Here is a 19,536-nt window from a genome sequence, read left to right on the forward strand (position 1 = left end):
ATTACAATGGTATTGTGGTGCATTAATACATCTATTACAACAACATGGCTTAATAGTAGAAGAGTCCTTGATCTGGCTTTCCTGCAGTCCAGACCTTTACCTAGCTGAAAACATTTAGCACATCATGAAACCAAAAACATGAAATCATTTCCAATCAATCCAAATCAATCCTCCATCAGACAGGAACAGGACAGCATTCCTGTCCAAAACGTTTCAGCAGCTGGTCTCCTCAGCGCCCAGATGCTTATGGACTGTTCTTAAAAGAAGATTTGATGCTACACAGCTGTAAACATGGGCCTGTCCCATGTTTTTGTAAGACATCTTGCTGCCAACAAATTGAAAATGATTTAATCATTTTCTTAAAATGCCACATTCTTTTAGTTGGCAACTCCACCTCTCCCAACCAACTACAAAGAACTGTGAGCTAAAGCAACTTTTTTTATGGCCTAGTGGCTGAAATGAGACCTTTCGTCACTCAGTCTACGGGCTGCCTGGAGCTGCTGCTGAGAAAAATAAGCTTAAGTTCCCACACAGCGTGTGCACGACTGTGGGTGGCTCTGAAAACATTCTCCATTGTTGAGCAGCAAATGCTTAACAAAGTATTTTATCTTTTTGTCATATTATCTAACTATACACTTTGCTCCCGTTACTGAAAAGTAATTTGTGCGTCTTGTTCGGTAAGCCTTGCATACAGACGTGTATGAAAGCTAAACAAAAAAACCACTGTTAGGGAAAAATAAGGCGTCTGTCATTGCAGTCAAGCCGAGCTCTAATCTCCTTCAGTGAGGAAATTATGGAGCACGCAGTTGACGTATTGTCTGTCTTTCAAGCTGCAACAAGCAGAACAAAACCTTCAATGCATAATAGTACAGATGGAGGACATCGAAACTAACCCGAGTTTCCAGCCTTTTGTATTCTGCCAGAGCATCTGAGCATTGTGAACACAGTGAAACCTGCCTGAGATGTGACTGACTCATTTACAGACAGGCCAGAAAATTACAGTGATGTAAAACTTCTCAGAGCAATGAGAAGAAAATCATAGCCATTACTCACTAAAGGTCCACAAACTGTTGGCAGGAGGAGCAGTGGGTAGGGGGCTGAGGTTTAGTGCAGGTTGGGGGAGTGCAAATCAGTTATACTTTGCCTTCTGAAGTAAATGGATTAGCATTGACAGATATATTAGATTTCTGCAGACCAGTCTGCTCAGGACTATAATGTTCTTCTTCTGGACCACACAATAATTTTACTGTCCATCGCTGCAGCAGGATCAACAGGAGGGTACACTTTTTTCACAAAATGGGTCAATACACGAAAAGGGATTGTGAATGGGAATGTGTAAATGATATGTGCTGTAAAAGGAAAAGAAGCTTATACATGGAGGAGGCACAGTGGTCACAAACATTTTGTTTTTTTGTTTTTTTCCGTTGGGCATCTTTCTTTGCCTTTAGACAATAATTCTGATGGCAAAAGAGCCAAACGGGACAGGCAAAAAAAAAAAAAGAAAAAAAAAAGGGGGGGGGGGGATTACATTTTGGCCACAGAAGGTACAAAACATGGACGTAGCTTCTCAGCCACTTGAGGCTGGCTTCAAAAGTGAGTTTAAAACTGGAGTTTCAGTTTTAAGGATTTCCTGTTTATTGTGGTAAATACCCATACTTATTTAGCATCTTTTTCTGTTTCTGTACTGTAATTGTCTGCTCACTCATCATTAGTTTCACTTGTGTCCAGTCAGTTCTCTGTAACTCGGTCAGTCCCCCTGTCCCTCATTCCCCTGGAGTAATTTCACATTACAGAAGAAGTTTTTAGATTTTGGTGTTACGGTCCTAACAAAACACATTTTTGGCCATAACTTTGGATTCACTAGCTAAATGATAAGTCTGTGTATGTTTTGTATTCAAAATCAACTTAATAGTGACATCATGATTTTCTAAGTTTGGTGGTGATACTGAATTGGTAAAGCTAAGCTTAGGCTCCCACCGTACGCTCTTGTTCTGTGCAGCTGGAAATATATGTTGAGCATCCATATATTAAAATCTGTAGCTTCATCCATATCTGAGGGATTGTTTTCTGTCACTGCCACAACTTTTGTGTTCTGGTGGAATACACGGAAATGCACTTTTTAAAAATCAATTCAAAGCCTTTATACAGTGGGATGCAAATGTTTGGTCAACCTTGTTAATAGTCATTATTTGCCTGTATAAATCGTTGGTTGTTACAATAAAAAATGTCAGCTAAATATATCATATAGGAGACACACACAGTGATATTTGAGAAGTGAAATGAAGTTTATTGGATTTACAGAAAATGTGCAATAATTGTTTAAACAAAATCAGGCAGGTGCATAAATTTGGACACTGTTGTCATTTTATTGATTCCAAAACCTTTAGAACTAATTATTGGAACTTAAATTGGCTTGGTAAGCTCAGTGACCTCTGACCTTCATACACAGGTGAATCCAATAATGAGAAAGAGTATTTAAGGGGGTCAATTGTAAGTTCCCTCCTCTTTTAATTTTCTCTGAAGAGTAGCAACATGGGGGTCTCAAAACAACTCTCAAATGACCTGAAGACAGAGATTGTTCACCATCATGGTTTAGGGGAAGGATACAGAAAGCTGTCTCAGAGATTTAAGCTGTCTGTTTCCACAGTTAGGAACATATTGAGAAAATGGGAGACCACAGGCTCAGTTCAAGTTAAGGCTCGAAGTGGCAGACCAAGAAAAATCTGGGATAGACAGAAGCAACGAATGGTGAGAAGAGTCAGAGTCAACCCACAGACCAGCACCAAAGACCTACAACATCATCTTGCAGCAGATGGAGTCACTGTGCATCGTTCAACCATTTGGCGCACTTTACACAAGGAGATGCTGTATGCGAGAGTGATGCAGAGGAAGCCTTTTCTCCAGCACAAACAGAGACACTTGAGGTTTGCTAAAGCACATTTGGACAAGCCAGCTTCATTCTGGAATAAGGTGCTGTGGACTGATGAAAGTAAAATTGAGTTATTTGGGCATAACAAGGGGCGTGGAGGAAAAAGAACACAGCATTCCAAGAAAAACACCTGCTACCTACAGTAAAATGTGGTGGTTCCATCATGCTGTGGGGCTGTGTGGCCAGTGCAGGGACTGGGAATCTTGTCAAAGTTGAGGGACACATGGATTCCACTCAGTATCAGCAGATTCTGGAGACCAATGTCCAGGAATCAGTGACAAAGCTGAAGCTGCGGCGGGGCTGGATCTTTCAACAAGACAACGACTGGAAACACTGCTCAAAATCCACTGAGGCATTCATGCAGAGGAACAAGTACAACGTTCTGGAACGGCCATCTCAGTCCAGACCTGAATATTATTGAACATCTGTGGTGTGAGTTAAAGAGCTGTCCATGCTCGGAAGCCATCAAATCTGAATGAACTAGAGATGTTTTGTAAAGAGGAATGGTCCAAAATACCTTCAAACACAATCCAGACTCTCATTGGAACCTATAGGAAGCATTTAGAGGCTGTAATTTCTGCAGAAGGCGGATCTACTAAATATTGATTTCATTTCTTTTTTTTTTGCGATGCCCAAATTTATGCACCTGCCTGATTTTGTTTAAACAATTATTGCACACTTTCTGTAAATCCATTAAACTTCATTTCACTTCTCAAATATCACTGCGTGCGTCTCCTATATGATATATTTAACTGACATTTTTTATTGTAACAACCAACGATTTATACAGGCAAATAATGACCATTAACAAGGTTGACCAAACTTTTGCATCCCACTGTATATGTTATGACAGACATGGACGTGGCCAAGTTTGTTTCTTCTCTCTTCATTGTGTGCAGACACACAGACACGAGTCAAATCGTGACATCAGATGGTCATGAATAATTTAGCAGTGGTTATATATCAACTTCATTTCACGACGTGCTGACTGACAATGCTTTTTTGTGCATTTAGTCAGTTTTTTCTCTTATCCCTGTAAGAGTTTTATTAAAGTCAGCCAAATACAACATCAGATATCATGTGATATGTAAGATAAAGGTATTCGTGAACACTGGACTGCAGGTGAAAGCTAGAGAATACTATTCCCTATATTTCTTCCCGCATTTTTTTAAAAATGCATATATATTTCATATCTCTCTGCCACCTCCACTCAGCTTTCAGCGTCTTCCTTAATTCAAACTCTCACTTGAAGGAGTTCTCCTTTCGCTCTTGTTATCTCTCTGCCCCCCACACACACACACCTCCATCTTCTCGTGTAGTTGGGATTTTTTTTTTTGGAGGGGGGAAAGATCTGGAGTGATTATATAACTGTTCTGATTCAGAAGCCTTCCATTTTCAGCTGTTATCTTTTTTTTGCGTTGAAAATCGTCGCTGATGATTCGACCCTCGGGTGGTTTGGCGGTCTAGCGGTAAGCACAGCTACAAGAAGTTGCTGGTTCAAACACACTGCTCTGTGTGGAGCTCCTCTGCTCGACTGCTAGGGTCACTCTGATCATCTATAATCATTCTAAATTGGCCGTAAGTGTGAGTGTGAGCATGTTAGCCCTGCGATGGCCAGCTGAACTGTTCACCCAACCCAGCTCCAGCCTATCAAACTGGATAAGCAGTTAAGAAACAGATAGATGGATGGGTGCATATGGGAATGCCTCAAACCAATGCCAGCCCACATCAGTTTATGGCTCAGCTGATGCCCTTTTGGGGATCCCATTGACAAATCTCCTATGTGCTTGAAACTCCCCATACTGTTACATCTGCAAGCTCTTTGCAGACTCACTTCTCAATTTCCTGCAGTTTAATCAGTGTTGAGTCTGTTTTTATTGATATCTGCTCTGGTCTGTGCCTTGCTGCTGATCTCCCTGCAGTTTGGCTTGCCACAAATGGACATGGAAAAGTGGTGAGGCCCAAGAACAAAGCCATGCCACCAAATATGAATTGCTTTTGGTGCTAAAATTTATTTACTGTCCTATATGTAGCTATTTTTATATGTGATATAATGTGAAGGATTGTTTTACTGGTGGTCCATTTTATAAACCATTTTCATTTGTCTTGCTCCTACAAGAGCTTTGATTAAGTCAGCCCAATACAGTATCAGATACCATCTGTAATGTGAGATAAAGGTCTAAAATTAGAGATGGAAACTGGACTGCAGGTTATTCTGTGCTCCTCTCAGTTAATGAGCTGCTACTTTAACCAGCAGCCATACAGATAAACACGTGGACCTGATTGGAGCATTTCAGGTAATTCCAGTGCCATTTTTCTTTTTCAATAAACACTTGGTAACTCTATGGAAATTGGCATGACTAATATAAACTTTACTGCCACTACTTCATACTTCAAAGTGGCACAAATGGCAGAAGGCTTTGAATGGCATTTCACGGGAATATATAGGCTAAACTAAAAACTGAGACATCACTATGTAATCAGTGTGAGAGTGTTTTGGAGACAGGAGTACTTGATCTTGGGGGTAGTTGAGTTAGTTGCTTTTCAAGTTTGTCAAGAAAATCCGCCATGACAAGAGAGGGGGGAATTGTGTGTGTGTTTTTTGTGTTTTATTGTTTTTAGGGGGTTTTATTCAAGGTTATCCAGACAATTTTTCTATTCTATGATGTATGCACGATACAGTGGACTGCAAAATGCTGTAAGTAATGGCACAACATGAGTGTCAAATCATTGTCTCTTGTGATCAGTTTCTCCGTCCTTTTTCTTCATTAGGTTTCTATTTTTCTATTTTTTAGAGAAACATAAAAGTTTACATCTCTTGCACATTATCTGCTAGCTACATTTGTTCTTTTCATATGTCAAGAATTTCGAGTTATTACCTATTATTACAGTTTAGCATATTTGATAACTATCTGCTAAACCAGTATTTAACACGTCTACACAATATGCATACTAATGAGCATTTGTACACTATAAGAATAGCCTGAAATATATGGGCTGGGCTATATATTAGCTGATGCTGACATTTACTACAACCGATAAGTGAAAGTTTAAGAAATAAAGAACAGATGAGAAAAACACCCTTCAAATGTCTTATGAGCAATCGGTGTGTTCCCAGCTCCCAAAACAGCAGGTCTGTCCCTGTAATCGACCTTAAGACCTTTGCTGTTGATCAACAAATTCTGAGTTGGAGGAAAAGGGAACTTTGTAGCTGCTCCATGCACCTCATACACAGAGAAAAATCTGCAGTAAGCCCTCAGAAGTTGTATTAAAATATGCAAGGGGGCATGAGGTGTACTAGACCATTTTGTTTCAAGGCTTTTGTAAAAAAATTTAGATTAAAAAAGTAAAATAATATAAAATATGGTATTATTTAAATTGCATTAATATTTTACATGTAAAAATAAAAGCCTTTTCACAAGCCAATAAAAAAAATGTACATAGGCCAGTAAAACGCTGAGCCACTGACCTGAGGGTAGTTAGCTGGGACACTGAATTATCATCGATATTAACATGAGATTTCGGTCACTGCAGTGTCTTTATAACCCTGCGCTTCTGGCGCTAATTTTAAGTTTTAAAGCAATAACAAAACCTCAAAATCTCAATCCCCCTAACCCATTCCCCCCACCCTCCTTCAAAAACTTTAACGCTCGCTTTAACAGCCCGAATGACAAACTATTATGACAGGAACAAAAATACTCCGTGTTTTTATTGCGTCTGTCCTTGTGATGCACATGTCCCTGTGAGTTTTCTGACATCCAGTACATGCAAAGTTTCTCACTGGTCTTTGTGCTAGTGAGCAAAAGAAAGAGAGAGAGGCTGCTGAATGCTTAAAAAAATTGGGATGAGACAGGAATAGGTATAACAAACAGAGAGAAACAAGGAGGAGGAGCGCTAGAGACACCAGAGACAGCAGAGATGGAAGGAAAAGGGTGGGGGGGGTGAATGAATAATTTAGTCCCCCCATTCCCTCTCTTCTTCTCCCCGCTGTGTTAGAGATGTTACAAACACAGATGAGGAGAAGAAAGGAGAGGATAAGAGAAGAGGGGAGATGGGGACAGGGGAGGAGTGAAAGGTGACAAGGAAAGGACCAAAGGGAAGCAAGGAGTGGAGACAGAAAGAAAGTGGCATCTTCTAATGGTGATTGTTTTCCTTATGTCTAACAGCAGCATAGGTGTGTGTGTGTGTGATCATGTGCTTGTGTTTCAGTGTTTGTGTGTGCACAGGAGCGAGGCGCAGCAGCAGCAGAGAGGAGAAAGTCAGAAAAGCCCTGTGATTAATGTAATTGATGCCAGATGTGTGTGTGTGTGCCTGTGTGCGTGTTTGTTACCCTCTCAGCATTCAGCAGGTGTTCCCTCCCTCCTTTCGGAGACCCATCACTCGTTACCTAGGCAACAGTGGACTTCCCCGCGCCTGTGCCTCTGCGAGTGTGCGTACGTGCATGTGGGCGGGTGTGTGAGCGCGAATTATGACTCATCCTGCTGAGTTCAGAGCGGCTATCCTCACACTCCCGTCTGGGGAACACCCACCCACATCTGTTACCTTCCCTGTCTGTATCTCTATCCCCTCATCGCTACATCATCCTCTCTTCACCAGCTCTCTTATCTCCCCTGCCTCCCAGACTCACTGATATTAATAGCTCTTTGATTCTTGATCTCGACACTTGGATGCATTATTTACCTGTTGCTTTGATCAGAGCAGGAGAGAAAGATCAGTCAGCGCAAGCAGCTGTAGTCCTCATGACCGAGCCAGGCAGGCAGATAGAGCGCCACCTGCAGAGATTTTTTAAGAAGTGATTCCCGAGAACCGCCTTAAGTGTAATGCTGACTGATAAAATAGCCTCAGATGGAGGTTATTTTAACTGGTGTGTCCAATTAGATTGTGCTTTATGACCATTTGTGCTTTTCTGCAGTGAAACTTTGTGTTCGTGGCCAACAGTTTAACCGCCCACCCTGCAATCCTGTGCAGCACACCCGACTCTAACTATAGGAAATACACATGAAGCAGAAATTGGGAATCAAGATGTCTTAAAAAATGAATCTCCGTGTTTTTGTTATCATTGTAATTATGAGAAAAAACACTATTTTCACATTTTATGATAATAAATCAGTTACTTCTGATGTGCATGCCATAAACCATTAACCCTGTTATCAAAGCAAAAGAAGACATCAAAAATTTAATTAAACTTTATAATTTATTTATACGTTTGTAGGCAGAAACCTTTTCCCTATTTCCCATCTTATTCCCATCTTTTCAAACTTTGGGTGATTTTTCTAAGAACTGGGACACTGTGAAACAATCAACAATCAATAGGTTTGAAAGCAAACCCTTCTACTTCTTGATTTGTTTTAGGATTGTTTCATTCATAACTAATTTGGGAACTCTGTTTTAACGTTAGAGGGATTTGATGTTGGGTGCCGGGTGATAAAGTTAATGTTCAAGTTTACCTCAAAGGTGCTGGATGGGGATCTGCGTGTATCAATCAAATTATGCTGCTTGTTATCTGACCCCAAAACACAAACTTATGAGGACATGATTCTCCTAAACATTGCTACATGCTGTACAAGAAGCAGTAAGGTCTCGCTTCATTGGAGTAGCGCCCTGTTCAAACAGTTAAAATGCCACTAAAGGAAAATAAAAGTGCCCTACAAGAACCAAAGAAGCCAGCTTCACCCTCCCACATCCAACATGTTCAACATGTTTGCGCGCTTCTCTCAAGGTAGTCGAGCAGTTTTGGTGGTTTGTTGCCAGAACTGTACAATAATTCTTTTTTTTCTCTCTTTCTTGGCAGCACTTTGGTGTTTGTGTCTGAGAACAAACACCTCAAAATGTCACAGGCACTCTTCTTCTGTTAGCATTTCATTGCTAATGTTTTGAGGCAATTAATTTCTTTAATGACCACAGATTTACTTTTGTAAAGGGTTTTTTTTGGTTGCAGTTTGAAGCAACCATAACTATATACATAAACCGTGAGAAAAGCTTAGTGCAGTCACCACCAAATTTGAGCTTTACTGCTGCAATAAAAAATACATTTTCATCCCTGTGGATGAAAATGTCTTCACAGCGGATGACAGAGTACATTATAATGAGAGTGAGATAGGGAAAAGTTGAGGTGAAGGAATGAGGGGTGAGTGCCGGTCTCCTTTAGTGCCCGTAGAGGGCGCCGCTGCCTCTGAGCAGGCTGAGAAGAACACTTTGGTGTGTGGAAAATGTTGAGACAGAAGATAACAGTATCTCTCAGTGTGTTTCCTCTCAAGGAGAAGATTTTGAATGGATTTAGAAAGAAAGCGAATCACAATGTTGCATCCTATAGTTTATGCATGTCTGGTGTGTTTGTGATCTTGTGTTGTCTCCCTTTGACTCTGTTTCCCTGTAAAGTTTTTTGTTTTTTGAGGCTGTGGGCAGTGGAATAAGTGGATGGAAGAAGGCGAGGCTTTTCCTTTTTGAAGCTTCTGAGCAGTGTCCCACCTCCCTGGGATGTTATAAAAAGCAGCTGTGGAGTTGAATTTTAATGGAAATGTAGCTTTGATTTATTCATGACTCCCTTACTTGAAGTGACCTGGATAAAAAAAGAAAAAACCTGTCATCTTCACGCAAGTACACACCAACACTTTCTTTGCTCTCTTTTTTCTTTTTTTCTTGCTGTCTGGGAGGAAAAAAACAGAGAGAAATGCTTTAATGGCAGCGCGTCATCACTGCCAGAAATTTCAGAGATACCTGCTGAAATGGGACAATAGATGCAGGGTGACGACGTCATGCTGCTGTTGGGTCTTGGGTCTGTTAAGCACAGTTAAATATAACATTAGGACAACGTTAAGGACACAGTGGCAATGACACAGTTTGATCTCTCAGAGATGAAAGATCTGATAGACTCTTCAGGACTTCATTAAATCATTAACGTTAAAGGTTTTACAGTCATTTGAGTTTTTCTCTTACTGTTAGTCATCATGTTAGTGAAGGACTTCTGCTGTACTGGTCCTTCGCTTAGACAGGCTCTGCTGCCACCTAGTGGCAATGAGGACCAACATACATCATATTTCTGTGTTACCTTCTTAACCCTTGTGTGGTGTTCGTATTTTTGTTACTCAGCCAGTGTTCATGGGTCTGGTGGACCCGCTAGAGTTTTGGCTTTCCAAATTAACACTATCAAACAATTTTATGTTAAATTACTCAACAGATGTTTACTTCATCCCAATTACAAGACATATGAACAGCAAACATGGTTAATTTTTTCCCTTTACCTTTGTTAGATCACATTTATGAATTAATGTGCTTCTCGTTTTTCTTTTATATAAAATGTTATAAATAAATCAGTTATAATCAAGTGGAGTGAGTGGAAAGACACAACACATTTACACGTGAAAAAATAATTAATTGTTTAATTTTTCTTTTGAAAAAAACTGAACACGGGTCTCACAGACCCGAACACCATACAAGGGTTAAAAAAACACAATGTGTGTGTGTGTGTGTGTGTGTGTGTGTGTGTGTGTGTGTGTGTAAAACTCCCACACACACACATGCAGAGAGAGAGAGAGAGGAAGCAGGGTGAGAGGGCTGTCGCTGTCTCTGGTGCTGAAATATTTTGGTTCAAGTGTTCCTGACCTGCTTCTGACGTCAGGAAGCCTCACAGCAACATCCGATTATTTTTTAATCACATCCCACTGCCCTAAAGTCATTTTTTTGAAGCCGCACAACAAGGACAAAAAAAGACCTATGACAGGATAGCACTTTCATTATTATTGCAAAGTTTTATAACAGAGAATTTTCAAAGTAAGATAAAGAAACTATAGTAAAAAAACCCAAGAATAATTAAAAACATATATATTTTAAAATGAACACAGTAATAATTTTAGCCCCAGACTATACCAGAATCAAAAGGATTTACCTGCAGGGAAAAATGAATACTATCAAGTATAGTAATTACCATTAATCACCAAACTGCACCTTCTGGTTGCAGGGCACCACCAAAAGCACCTTGTGCTTCCTGGTTAAATTATGAATATGCAAAAGCTAAATTAAACTGAATTACAGCTGTGCGTATTTTCCTCCACACTGAAGTTTAGCCCAGCATATTTAAAGCACATGTTGGTATCACTGCTGCCGCATATCTGCAGAGAACTGCACTGTGCCAACTTGATCAAATGTGTCGTTCTCTGATAAAAAATTGAGGTTCTAGCCGGCGCGTCTTCAAAGACCCACGGGTCCTAACCCCACGGCCCTGTTACTCATCGTAAAGACAGATAGACTGGCGACGGTTTTGGGATTTTCTTTGATATCAGTTTCCCCAGAAGAAAGTGGGGGAAATTCATTTCAATGCTCTTTGTGTCCAACTGGGTCCCAGCCCAGCTCTTTATTCTGGAGAGATGGCTGACCTACATGCAGTACTGAAAAAGACAGATTCAGGCAGGCTTGTGAAGTTTAGGCAAAACATAAATTTTCAAAATAATAATAGTGAGTTTCACTGTTTGGGGGGTGATTAAATGTAAGGTGTCCTTATGGTGCATTTACCTGCTTAGAAATAGAGGTGTGACGTCAGCGCACAGGGTTGAGTTACAGCTGTTACTGCCCCACATGCTGTCACATTGTGGGTGAGTATCGTGTAGTCCGTCCCGTGGTGTAACCTTACAGCCGGAAACCTGCACCTGTAATATATATATATATACAAGCATGTGCACTGTAGGCGAACCACACAGGCAAGGCTGCCCCGCAATTTATCAGGCTATCAGTGGAGCCCAACTCTTGCATTTTTAAACCACTCATTCAGACAGCCTTTCCTGAGCTGAATACAGACAGCGGGGATATGTGAGGTGGTAATGAGCAGAACAGGCTTCACTGGCTAAAGCACTGTTCATTTTTTGCCAGTATAGAATGAAATAAGTAGAAGGAAGCTGGTGAATGTAAGAAAAAGCGGAACTGAAGCCAGCACAGTGCTTTATGTCTTTAAACATATCCACGTCCATAGAAAACACTTGAGACATTAATGGATATAAATCAAAGGCGGGAAATTAAATTTAATCAAGGGCCAGACTGGCATAAAAAGAAAACAGCCCTCCAGAATTTTCCCTTTCTCGGCTATAGCTGAGATTTTACAAAGCTGATACCATAAATCTACCTGAAAGTTGACCCGTACCTCACTTGATTACTTAAGTTACTTGACTGAGCTACTTCTTAAACTCATTGCAATGTATCACAATTTAAAGACCCAAAGTGTTTGCAGAGAGATTTTATAGCCAAATAGCAACAGTATTTTGCATCTTAACGGGTCAAGCAATGTATGCAGGTCCTAAATTGAAAACCAGCTACTGCTGTTAAGTTTCCTGAAAACCAATCACGAAAATGCTAAAACCAGAACGTTTAGCATTAATGGCTGTCCTGTTGAGGTCTGACAGCACAGTGACACCGTAAACTCCTACGTAAACAGTGGCTGTGCGTTTAATTAGAAACATTTTAAATAAAATATTAGCCACAAATCTGGGTTCAGCCTTACAGCAGGACTAAGGCGCGCGTAAAGGACCGTAGAAGTTCGCAGCTTGCACTTACCTGCGTTTTATTTCAGAGTAAAACCCATCTGCTGCCGCTCCAGCCGGTGACGTCGTCCCCTCCTCCCCACCGGCCCGAGGATGACCAGTTGTTTTTGAGAGCGCGTGTGTGGCCGCTCGCCCGGCGCGTGGCTCCAGCAGCCGTGTGCTTTCAGGTAGAGAGCGCTCGCGCTTTCAAGCGTCAAATAACCTGAGGACATCCGGTCATTACCTTCAAAGTAACAAGCGCCGTAACTGACGCTGAAGCTTTGACACATACCCCAAATGATAACTTAACGGGACAGTTTCCGAACTGGAAGCCTAAATTTATTTATTTATGCTTTTCTTAAAGCGTTAAAAATAACAGCTTTTCTCAATTAGGCGTAGAAAAAAAATTAAATATATTAATTAATTAATTAATTAATTAAAGGTTCAATAAAACAACAAAACAAACAAACAATAATTACAGTAAATAAGAATCAGACTATTGCAGGACAAATTTAACAATAACGCTACACTTAGTTTACACTGAAAGGCGAGCATAAGTCATTAAATGTTTTTTAAATAAATAAATACATAATAAATGTTTTTACAAATTTGTGACATTTTTTCCTAAAATGTATAAAACTGACCCCTTGATGGCAGCAACAGGTTGTTAAATCACGGAACAATCAGAGTAGAATAACAGAGTCAGACTTGAATAATAATAATAATAATCTTTTTTTATGATCTAAATATTTTTATTTTCTTTGCCGTCAAGTGGCTCATTAATGCGCACAACCCTTTTGGAACCACAGAGAGGGCTATGAGGCTTTCACTGTGAAAGACAAACCGCCCTCTTTCCGGTGATGCTCCTTGTGACTCTCGTTAGTTGCACACAGCTGGATGGGCTCGCGCCGGCAGCACGCGCGCCTCGCGCTTCAGTCAGCGGAATACAAACGGGCGCTTTTCAGAGGAGAGGACGCAACTGCTTTCTGAGGCACTGCTGTGTCTTTCAGATATTTTTTTTAATTGGCGGTCTCGCCCGTTGACCATGGGAGCACAAACTGACGAGCGGGGTGTGGAAAGATTGTTTGGAGGAGCCGTTCAGTGACAGCTGCTGTTCCCTGACTGACAGACAGACCGGTGAAACGTGACGGACAGGTAAACCGCTGTGCGTTTCAAATCTATGGCCAGAAGAATATCGGCAGCAGAAAATATGCAGTAACGTGTGGTTTATTATTTTTTTTATATATTTTTTTTAATTTTTCTTGGACTTTACCGCGTTGTGGCCGAAGTATGGGGCCGTTATAGCCGGTAAAGCGGAGACTGGAGGTTTGTGTCTGGTTTCGTCTGCGCTCCGTCCCCTCCGGTGGACACAACTGAAGAGACTGGAGACGAGGACGGAGACAAGGCTGTTTTTGTATCGGCTGAGCCATGGCAGCGGCAATCGCCAGCGGTTTGATCCGGCAGAAGCGACAAGCAAGAGAGCAACACGCCCACCGACCGACTGCTCACCGGCGGCGGAAGAGCCCCGGTAAGAAGCAGGGGCTGTGCAACGGGAATCTGGTCGACATCTTCTCCAAAGTCCGGATATTTGGATTGAAGAAGAGGAGGCTACGGAGGCAAGGTGTGGAGGAGGGGGGGTTGCACATGCATGCACACATACACACGGTTGCAGGGACGCAAACCTATTGATACGCACGTGCGCGCGCGCTTCTACACACGCATGCGGGTATGCACTTTTACGCACGGCCACATTTTGTGCACAATCTCCTTCACGTTCACGCCCTGGCAGGCTGGGGCACGCGTATACGCACGAGCACACGCACGCGCAAGCACCCCGAACATGCAAAAATACACACTGCCAGACTCAGCCCCAGTCTCCCTCTCTCTCTGTATCCTCCATCTCTCTTTCCCCTCTGTAGTGTGACACACACTCGCGGGCACTGTCATGCCTTGTTGTGCCCTATGGTTCAGTAGTTTCCAGGTACATCCATTATTGAAGCCGCAGATTAGTCTGTCTAGCCTCTCTCTCTCTGCCTGTCTCTATGTGGACCTCTGCCTGGCTCTCTCATTTTCAGCTCATAATTGAAAGTGCCTTATCACCAAGATCACACTTTGCCTTAACACTAGCAAAATGTCAGACAAAAACCCCCAAAACTAAGCAATGACAGCAACCAATTAACCTTTATTTCTTGTTTCCTCCCTATAGAGAAATATGGAAACAGATTTGTTTATGTGGAGGTAAAAAAAAAAAACAAGAAAAGGGAAAAAAGTAAGGAAAATTTTCCACCATTCAGCTCTCAAGGCCCACTCAAATCCAAATTAACATCATTGTTACATCATGGGACGGGCTCTTTGCCACAAAGGGAAGTGATTACACGTAGAAGTGAATGTAGATTAATGAGAATGTTGTGATGGTGCGCTATAGAAAGCGTTCAATAGCAGAGACGATAAGTGCTGTTGTAATCAATTGATTGTGTGAGAAACCAGCAGGTGACGGCGTGCGGGAGGGGAGGGGAGAGGGAGGCAGGAAATGAGAGGAGGAGGTGGGGGGATGATATGGAGGGGTGGCAAATGTGAGGAGTTGCGCCGATATGAATTTGTTGTCACTGGTTTGGTCTGGTGACTGATGGGAAAATTTGTGGGGGATTTGAGAGCCTGATTCCAGAGCTCGGTGGGAGTTGGAGGTGGTCTCGCTTCTCCATTGTCCCCCCCCGCTCCCACCCTTCTCTCGTCTCTCTCATCTTATTTTCCTGTGTTTCCTTCTCGTTTCCTTTCTCACCTTGCCAACTTTCATCCTTATCTCCTTTCTTTCCTAATCGTCTTTCCTTTCAATTCTCCTGTCCTCTTTTCTTAATTTTCTATTTTTTCCCACCTCGTGCTGACATTTCTCCACCTTTCACCTCCATTTCCTCAGAAATTTTTCCCTCCCTTCACTTCCTTTCTTCTCCTCCTCTTCTTCATTCCTCCACCTCCTCCCCCGCACCATAATCTTCCCCACCTGCCTTAGATCTTTTTATCTGTTGTTCAAGCTTCACCTAGTCACTTCCTGTGCATTGTGGCCTCCTATCCTTTCTCCTCATTCCTCCCCTATTTTCCCTTTCCTCTCTTTATCGTCTCCTCAGCGTACTGCTCTCCTTTCCATTCAAATCTCCTTCCTTGCTTTCATCCCTCAATTTCTTCTCTCTCAGTCTCTTTCTCCTACTTTCTCCTTTTCCCCTTCTTCATTCTTCCTCACCTCCTTTAATCTCCTGCCCTTTGGTTCATCACCCCCACACTTTCCACCTCGTCCTGCGTCCCTGCATCCTTCTCCTTCCTTTTAGGTATTCCTGTCTTTCCACCCGTTGTTTTCCCTTGCCTCCCTCCATTTCTGTGTTCTCAGCTGTGAGAGCTGCTGGTGGAAGCTTGGCAACATCCATAGTGTCTGTGCTTTGTGTGTGTGTGTGTTAAAATGAGAAAGATTTGCCAACATCCCCTACTGTCTTCCAGAGGTTTTGTGAAGGAGACACATACACACCCAACTCACAATGATCCGCAGCCTCCATTACTCAATAACTCGAACACACATGTTATATCTGCGTTCTTCTTACTGCTGAAAATGTGATATCTGACCAAAGCGCCTTCTCGTCCACAGTTATTCTTTGTTAGTTGTTATTATTAGTAATTAGACATCTGAGCAGAGAACTCATCACACTGGTGTGGGTGGATTTTAGTCAACAGTCTTTAAATTCTGCAGTGAAATCAGCTTCACTTAAGAGCTGCTGCCATCACTGGAGGATTTGATTGCCACACGACGGACATGCAAATGAAAAAACAAACAAAAATAAAACAATTGTTGCCAAAAAAATAAAGAAATTGTGCTTTAAAAAAACATTCACCTGCTGTCATACACTCTCATTCTTGGCTTTGGGGCTAATTAGAGCAGATGCATTGCATACAAAATACATTGTTTCAATACATTTTATAAACAAATATTTCCCCAAATAAAATACTGAACATGACACTTTAAAAAAAAAAATTACCGCTTCTTCAGTGCGTCACATAAAGTTAAACGGGGCAGTGTGCTTTGATTTCTGTTCTTTGGTGACAGGCGGATGCTGGGCAGGTAAAGTCTTATTTTGAATCATAAATATCACAGCTGTCAGTTGGAATCATGTTTACATTAAAGCATGGGACTCACAAGAGCACGAAACAAAAGAAAAGTGCAGCTGAAGCGAGGAATGTCTTGCGTATAGAGACGCAACACGTGTTTTCGCCATCATTTTAAAAAAGCCTTCAGTGTTTAAAATTATCATGAACTTTGACAAGTCCAGACATTGCAACAAATGGACGTTGGTTTCAATTTATCAGACAACACAAAATAAATTACCGTCTACAGATATGATGAGCAACAAATTATGAATGATTTCATCTTTAATCTCTCCCGAATCCAATCAGAAGCAAAGTTACTTTTCTTAAGGGAGACCATTAAATCTGTGCTTGCAATTAGTGATAGCATGCATGTGCGTGCACAGATCTTTAATTTCTGGTTAAATTTTTCTTCATTTAAAGAGATATAGTTGCTTTTTCTAGTTGTTTTTGTTTCTAGTCATAAAAAAACAAATTTTTCTTTTAAACCTGTAAGTGTTTTATCCAGGACATAAAAACCTGACCTGGCATTTACTCAGGCCTTGCAGTAGGAATGTTTTCTCCAGGCTGACCTCTGATCACGTGCAGACCCTCTCCCAAGAGGCAGAGCCTAACTAAAAGGCAACTGAGCTGCTTCCATGTTGCCACATGAACCTGAATCTGGACTGAGTTGCTCTCAGTAAAACGGATTTCCACGGATCAGGTGCCAAATTGCCAATATTCTGCCACATTTTAAAGCCGGTGACTGACTGTCACCCACCGCAGCGAGGGGAAGCTCTGTGGCTCACTCTGTCGCCTCTGTTTGCCCAGATGCTACGTCTGTGAAGCTGCATGTCTGCACAGGGTGTTCCCGTGCTTTGCAGTCAATGCATAATAAGAAGCAGTATAGATAATCAATGAAGGACGGTGCTCTTGTCAAGGCTAGAAAAGCCTGTGAAGAAGTACCAGCACAGCGCAGCATTACCAGACTTGGCATAAAATTTGATCAGGCTGTCTCATTATGAAAAAATTCAGGTTAAGGACTTGTATTATTTATATCTCTAGATTCATATAAATGCCCCCTTTTCAGCAGCGCCTGTTCCTCTAATCACTAATCACGTTGATGCAAATGAGGATGAAATTGGTGCACTCGGTTTCTGGACGTGAATTCTTCGCTCGGGTGCTTTTGTTTGGTGAGACGGTGTGTGCGTGTGTGCAAAGAAAAAGAGAGAAGGTCTTCAAGCGTCTCGCTTGTATGAGACACTTGTGTTGCAAACCGTATTTTACGCCGCATGTAGACTCAGACGCGAATTAACAGACAATACGACATGTCAAATCAGCGTGGCAGCCTGATTGGCTGACTGATTGAATCAGATCACATCGTGGAGAAAATTTAGCTCTGTGTGTGCATGCGTGCGTGCGTGCGTGTGTGTGTGTGTGCGGACTGGGGAATACCCTTTCACTGGAACAGTCTGGAATCACGAGACTGTTGCCATGGCAACCCAAGAATGGGAATTTCTCTAGCAACAGACAGGATGGAGGGGAGATACTGGGAATTGTGGGAATGTCACCTCGACGACAGTGGGGGGATGACTGTAGCAGCGGCTGCTTCGTACGGTGGGAGAAGGAGTGAGTGGATGAGCAGGTGACTCTTAGAGGGTTATTGATTTTTTGTGTGTGTGTGTCTTTTTTCATCTTTTATAGCAGCGAGTTATGCAAAGACCAACATTCACCACTTTTAAATACATGAGTGTATTGTTTTCACGCTAAACTCCTGAAAGCGTGGTGTTCAGGTGAAGGCTAACACAGTTGAATTCGATCATCTTATGGAGTTAGGTAGGTTGTTATATACAGACGGGGAACAAATGAAGAACTCAACAACAAAATTATCAGAAAAGATATTTGTTTATTTAGTGTTTTGACCATGAAAGACCATGAATGATGATTTTTATTTGGGGGGGGTCTTCCAGAGGACTTCTGTCACTTTTGCTTCACCATCTGTTCAGAACTTTATATTCTCTCGCCTGTAAATAAGACAAAGCTAAAGAGGAGCTATGTTGCTAGTGCAGATTGTGGAACTGGAACCTGCTAGCTAGCACCTCTTTCTTGACGACATCACTTACGTCACAACAGATGGCAGCCTTGACTGATGTCTCTCAGCCACAAAAAAACCCACAAAACATTTCATGACTCTATGATCACCTGACCTTCCACGACGACCATCGCAGCTGACGACAAGCCCGAGCCGAGCATAATGAGTCAGTCCTACCATTCAGTGAACCCTCACGTGCAGCACGGAGGCTGGAAGAGATCATTCCCATCAGGGTAGAAGCGTTTCATCACAGGATAGAGGGGATCTCTCAGAACAACCTCGGATTGATTTGCTGTGACCTTTCAAGCGAAGGCAGTGGTTAATCAGACTTTTTCTGCCACACCTCAGTAACCCAAAAAACACACACACAGTGGGGGACACCCCACAGTCTGAGAAGCCATGTTAGCACGACTCATTTGCCACCCTTCTGTAAAAAAGGAGATTCCTGCACTCTTCTCTGTAGATGCGAGATTAAGTTTACACGTCACACATATTGTGATTTTTGCAGCCCAACTTGGAAATAAATTGTTCCGTTAAACAAATCGCCCGTCCTTGTAAATTCCCATCGGCAGAGTCACAACACCAGCCAGAAAACGTGTTCTTTTATTACATGCTGCCACTAAAATCCACCTGCTGCAGTATATCCATATCAGACAGGGTTTTTTAAAGCCTACCGAGAGACAGATGTATCAAGGCAAAGCCCGACTGAAAGGTCTCATCTGTGCCTCCAGGTTTAGCTCTAATGCAAAAATAAATTTCACACTCTGTTTTATTAATGCCTTTTAGTTGATGGCACACCATGGGGGGAAAAAGATGAGGATGAGAGACAATGAATTAAATTTACAGCTGTCTGAGAATACGCGTCACGCGAACAAGGATAGATTGAAATGTGACTGATTTCAGCG

At 41.9% G+C, this 19,536-nt stretch overlaps 1 protein-coding gene across 4 annotated transcripts in view; it reads left to right on the forward strand.

Annotated features, from left to right (window-relative positions):
• The window catches only part of LOC101482517 (fibroblast growth factor 14), a 71,128-nt gene that overhangs the window by 18,636 nt on the left and 32,956 nt on the right, over nt 1–19,536 (forward strand). The window contains exons 1-2 of one of the 4 annotated variants that reach the window (XM_076880245.1): nt 13,343–13,590; nt 13,725–14,056. The exons of 2 other annotated variants lie outside the window; for them this stretch is intronic. In XM_076880245.1, the coding sequence (XP_076736360.1) occupies nt 13,864–14,056 (193 nt within the window). In that variant the 5' untranslated portion in view covers nt 13,343–13,590; nt 13,725–13,863. Of the gene's footprint in view, nt 1–13,342; nt 14,057–19,536 lie in introns of those variants that run through there. One more of the 4 variants, XM_012915526.4, reaches the window with a different exon arrangement.

The sequence above is a fragment of the Maylandia zebra genome, linkage group LG23, assembly GCF_041146795.1.
Source record: "Maylandia zebra isolate NMK-2024a linkage group LG23, Mzebra_GT3a, whole genome shotgun sequence".
Taxonomy (NCBI): Eukaryota; Metazoa; Chordata; class Actinopteri; order Cichliformes; family Cichlidae; genus Maylandia; species Maylandia zebra.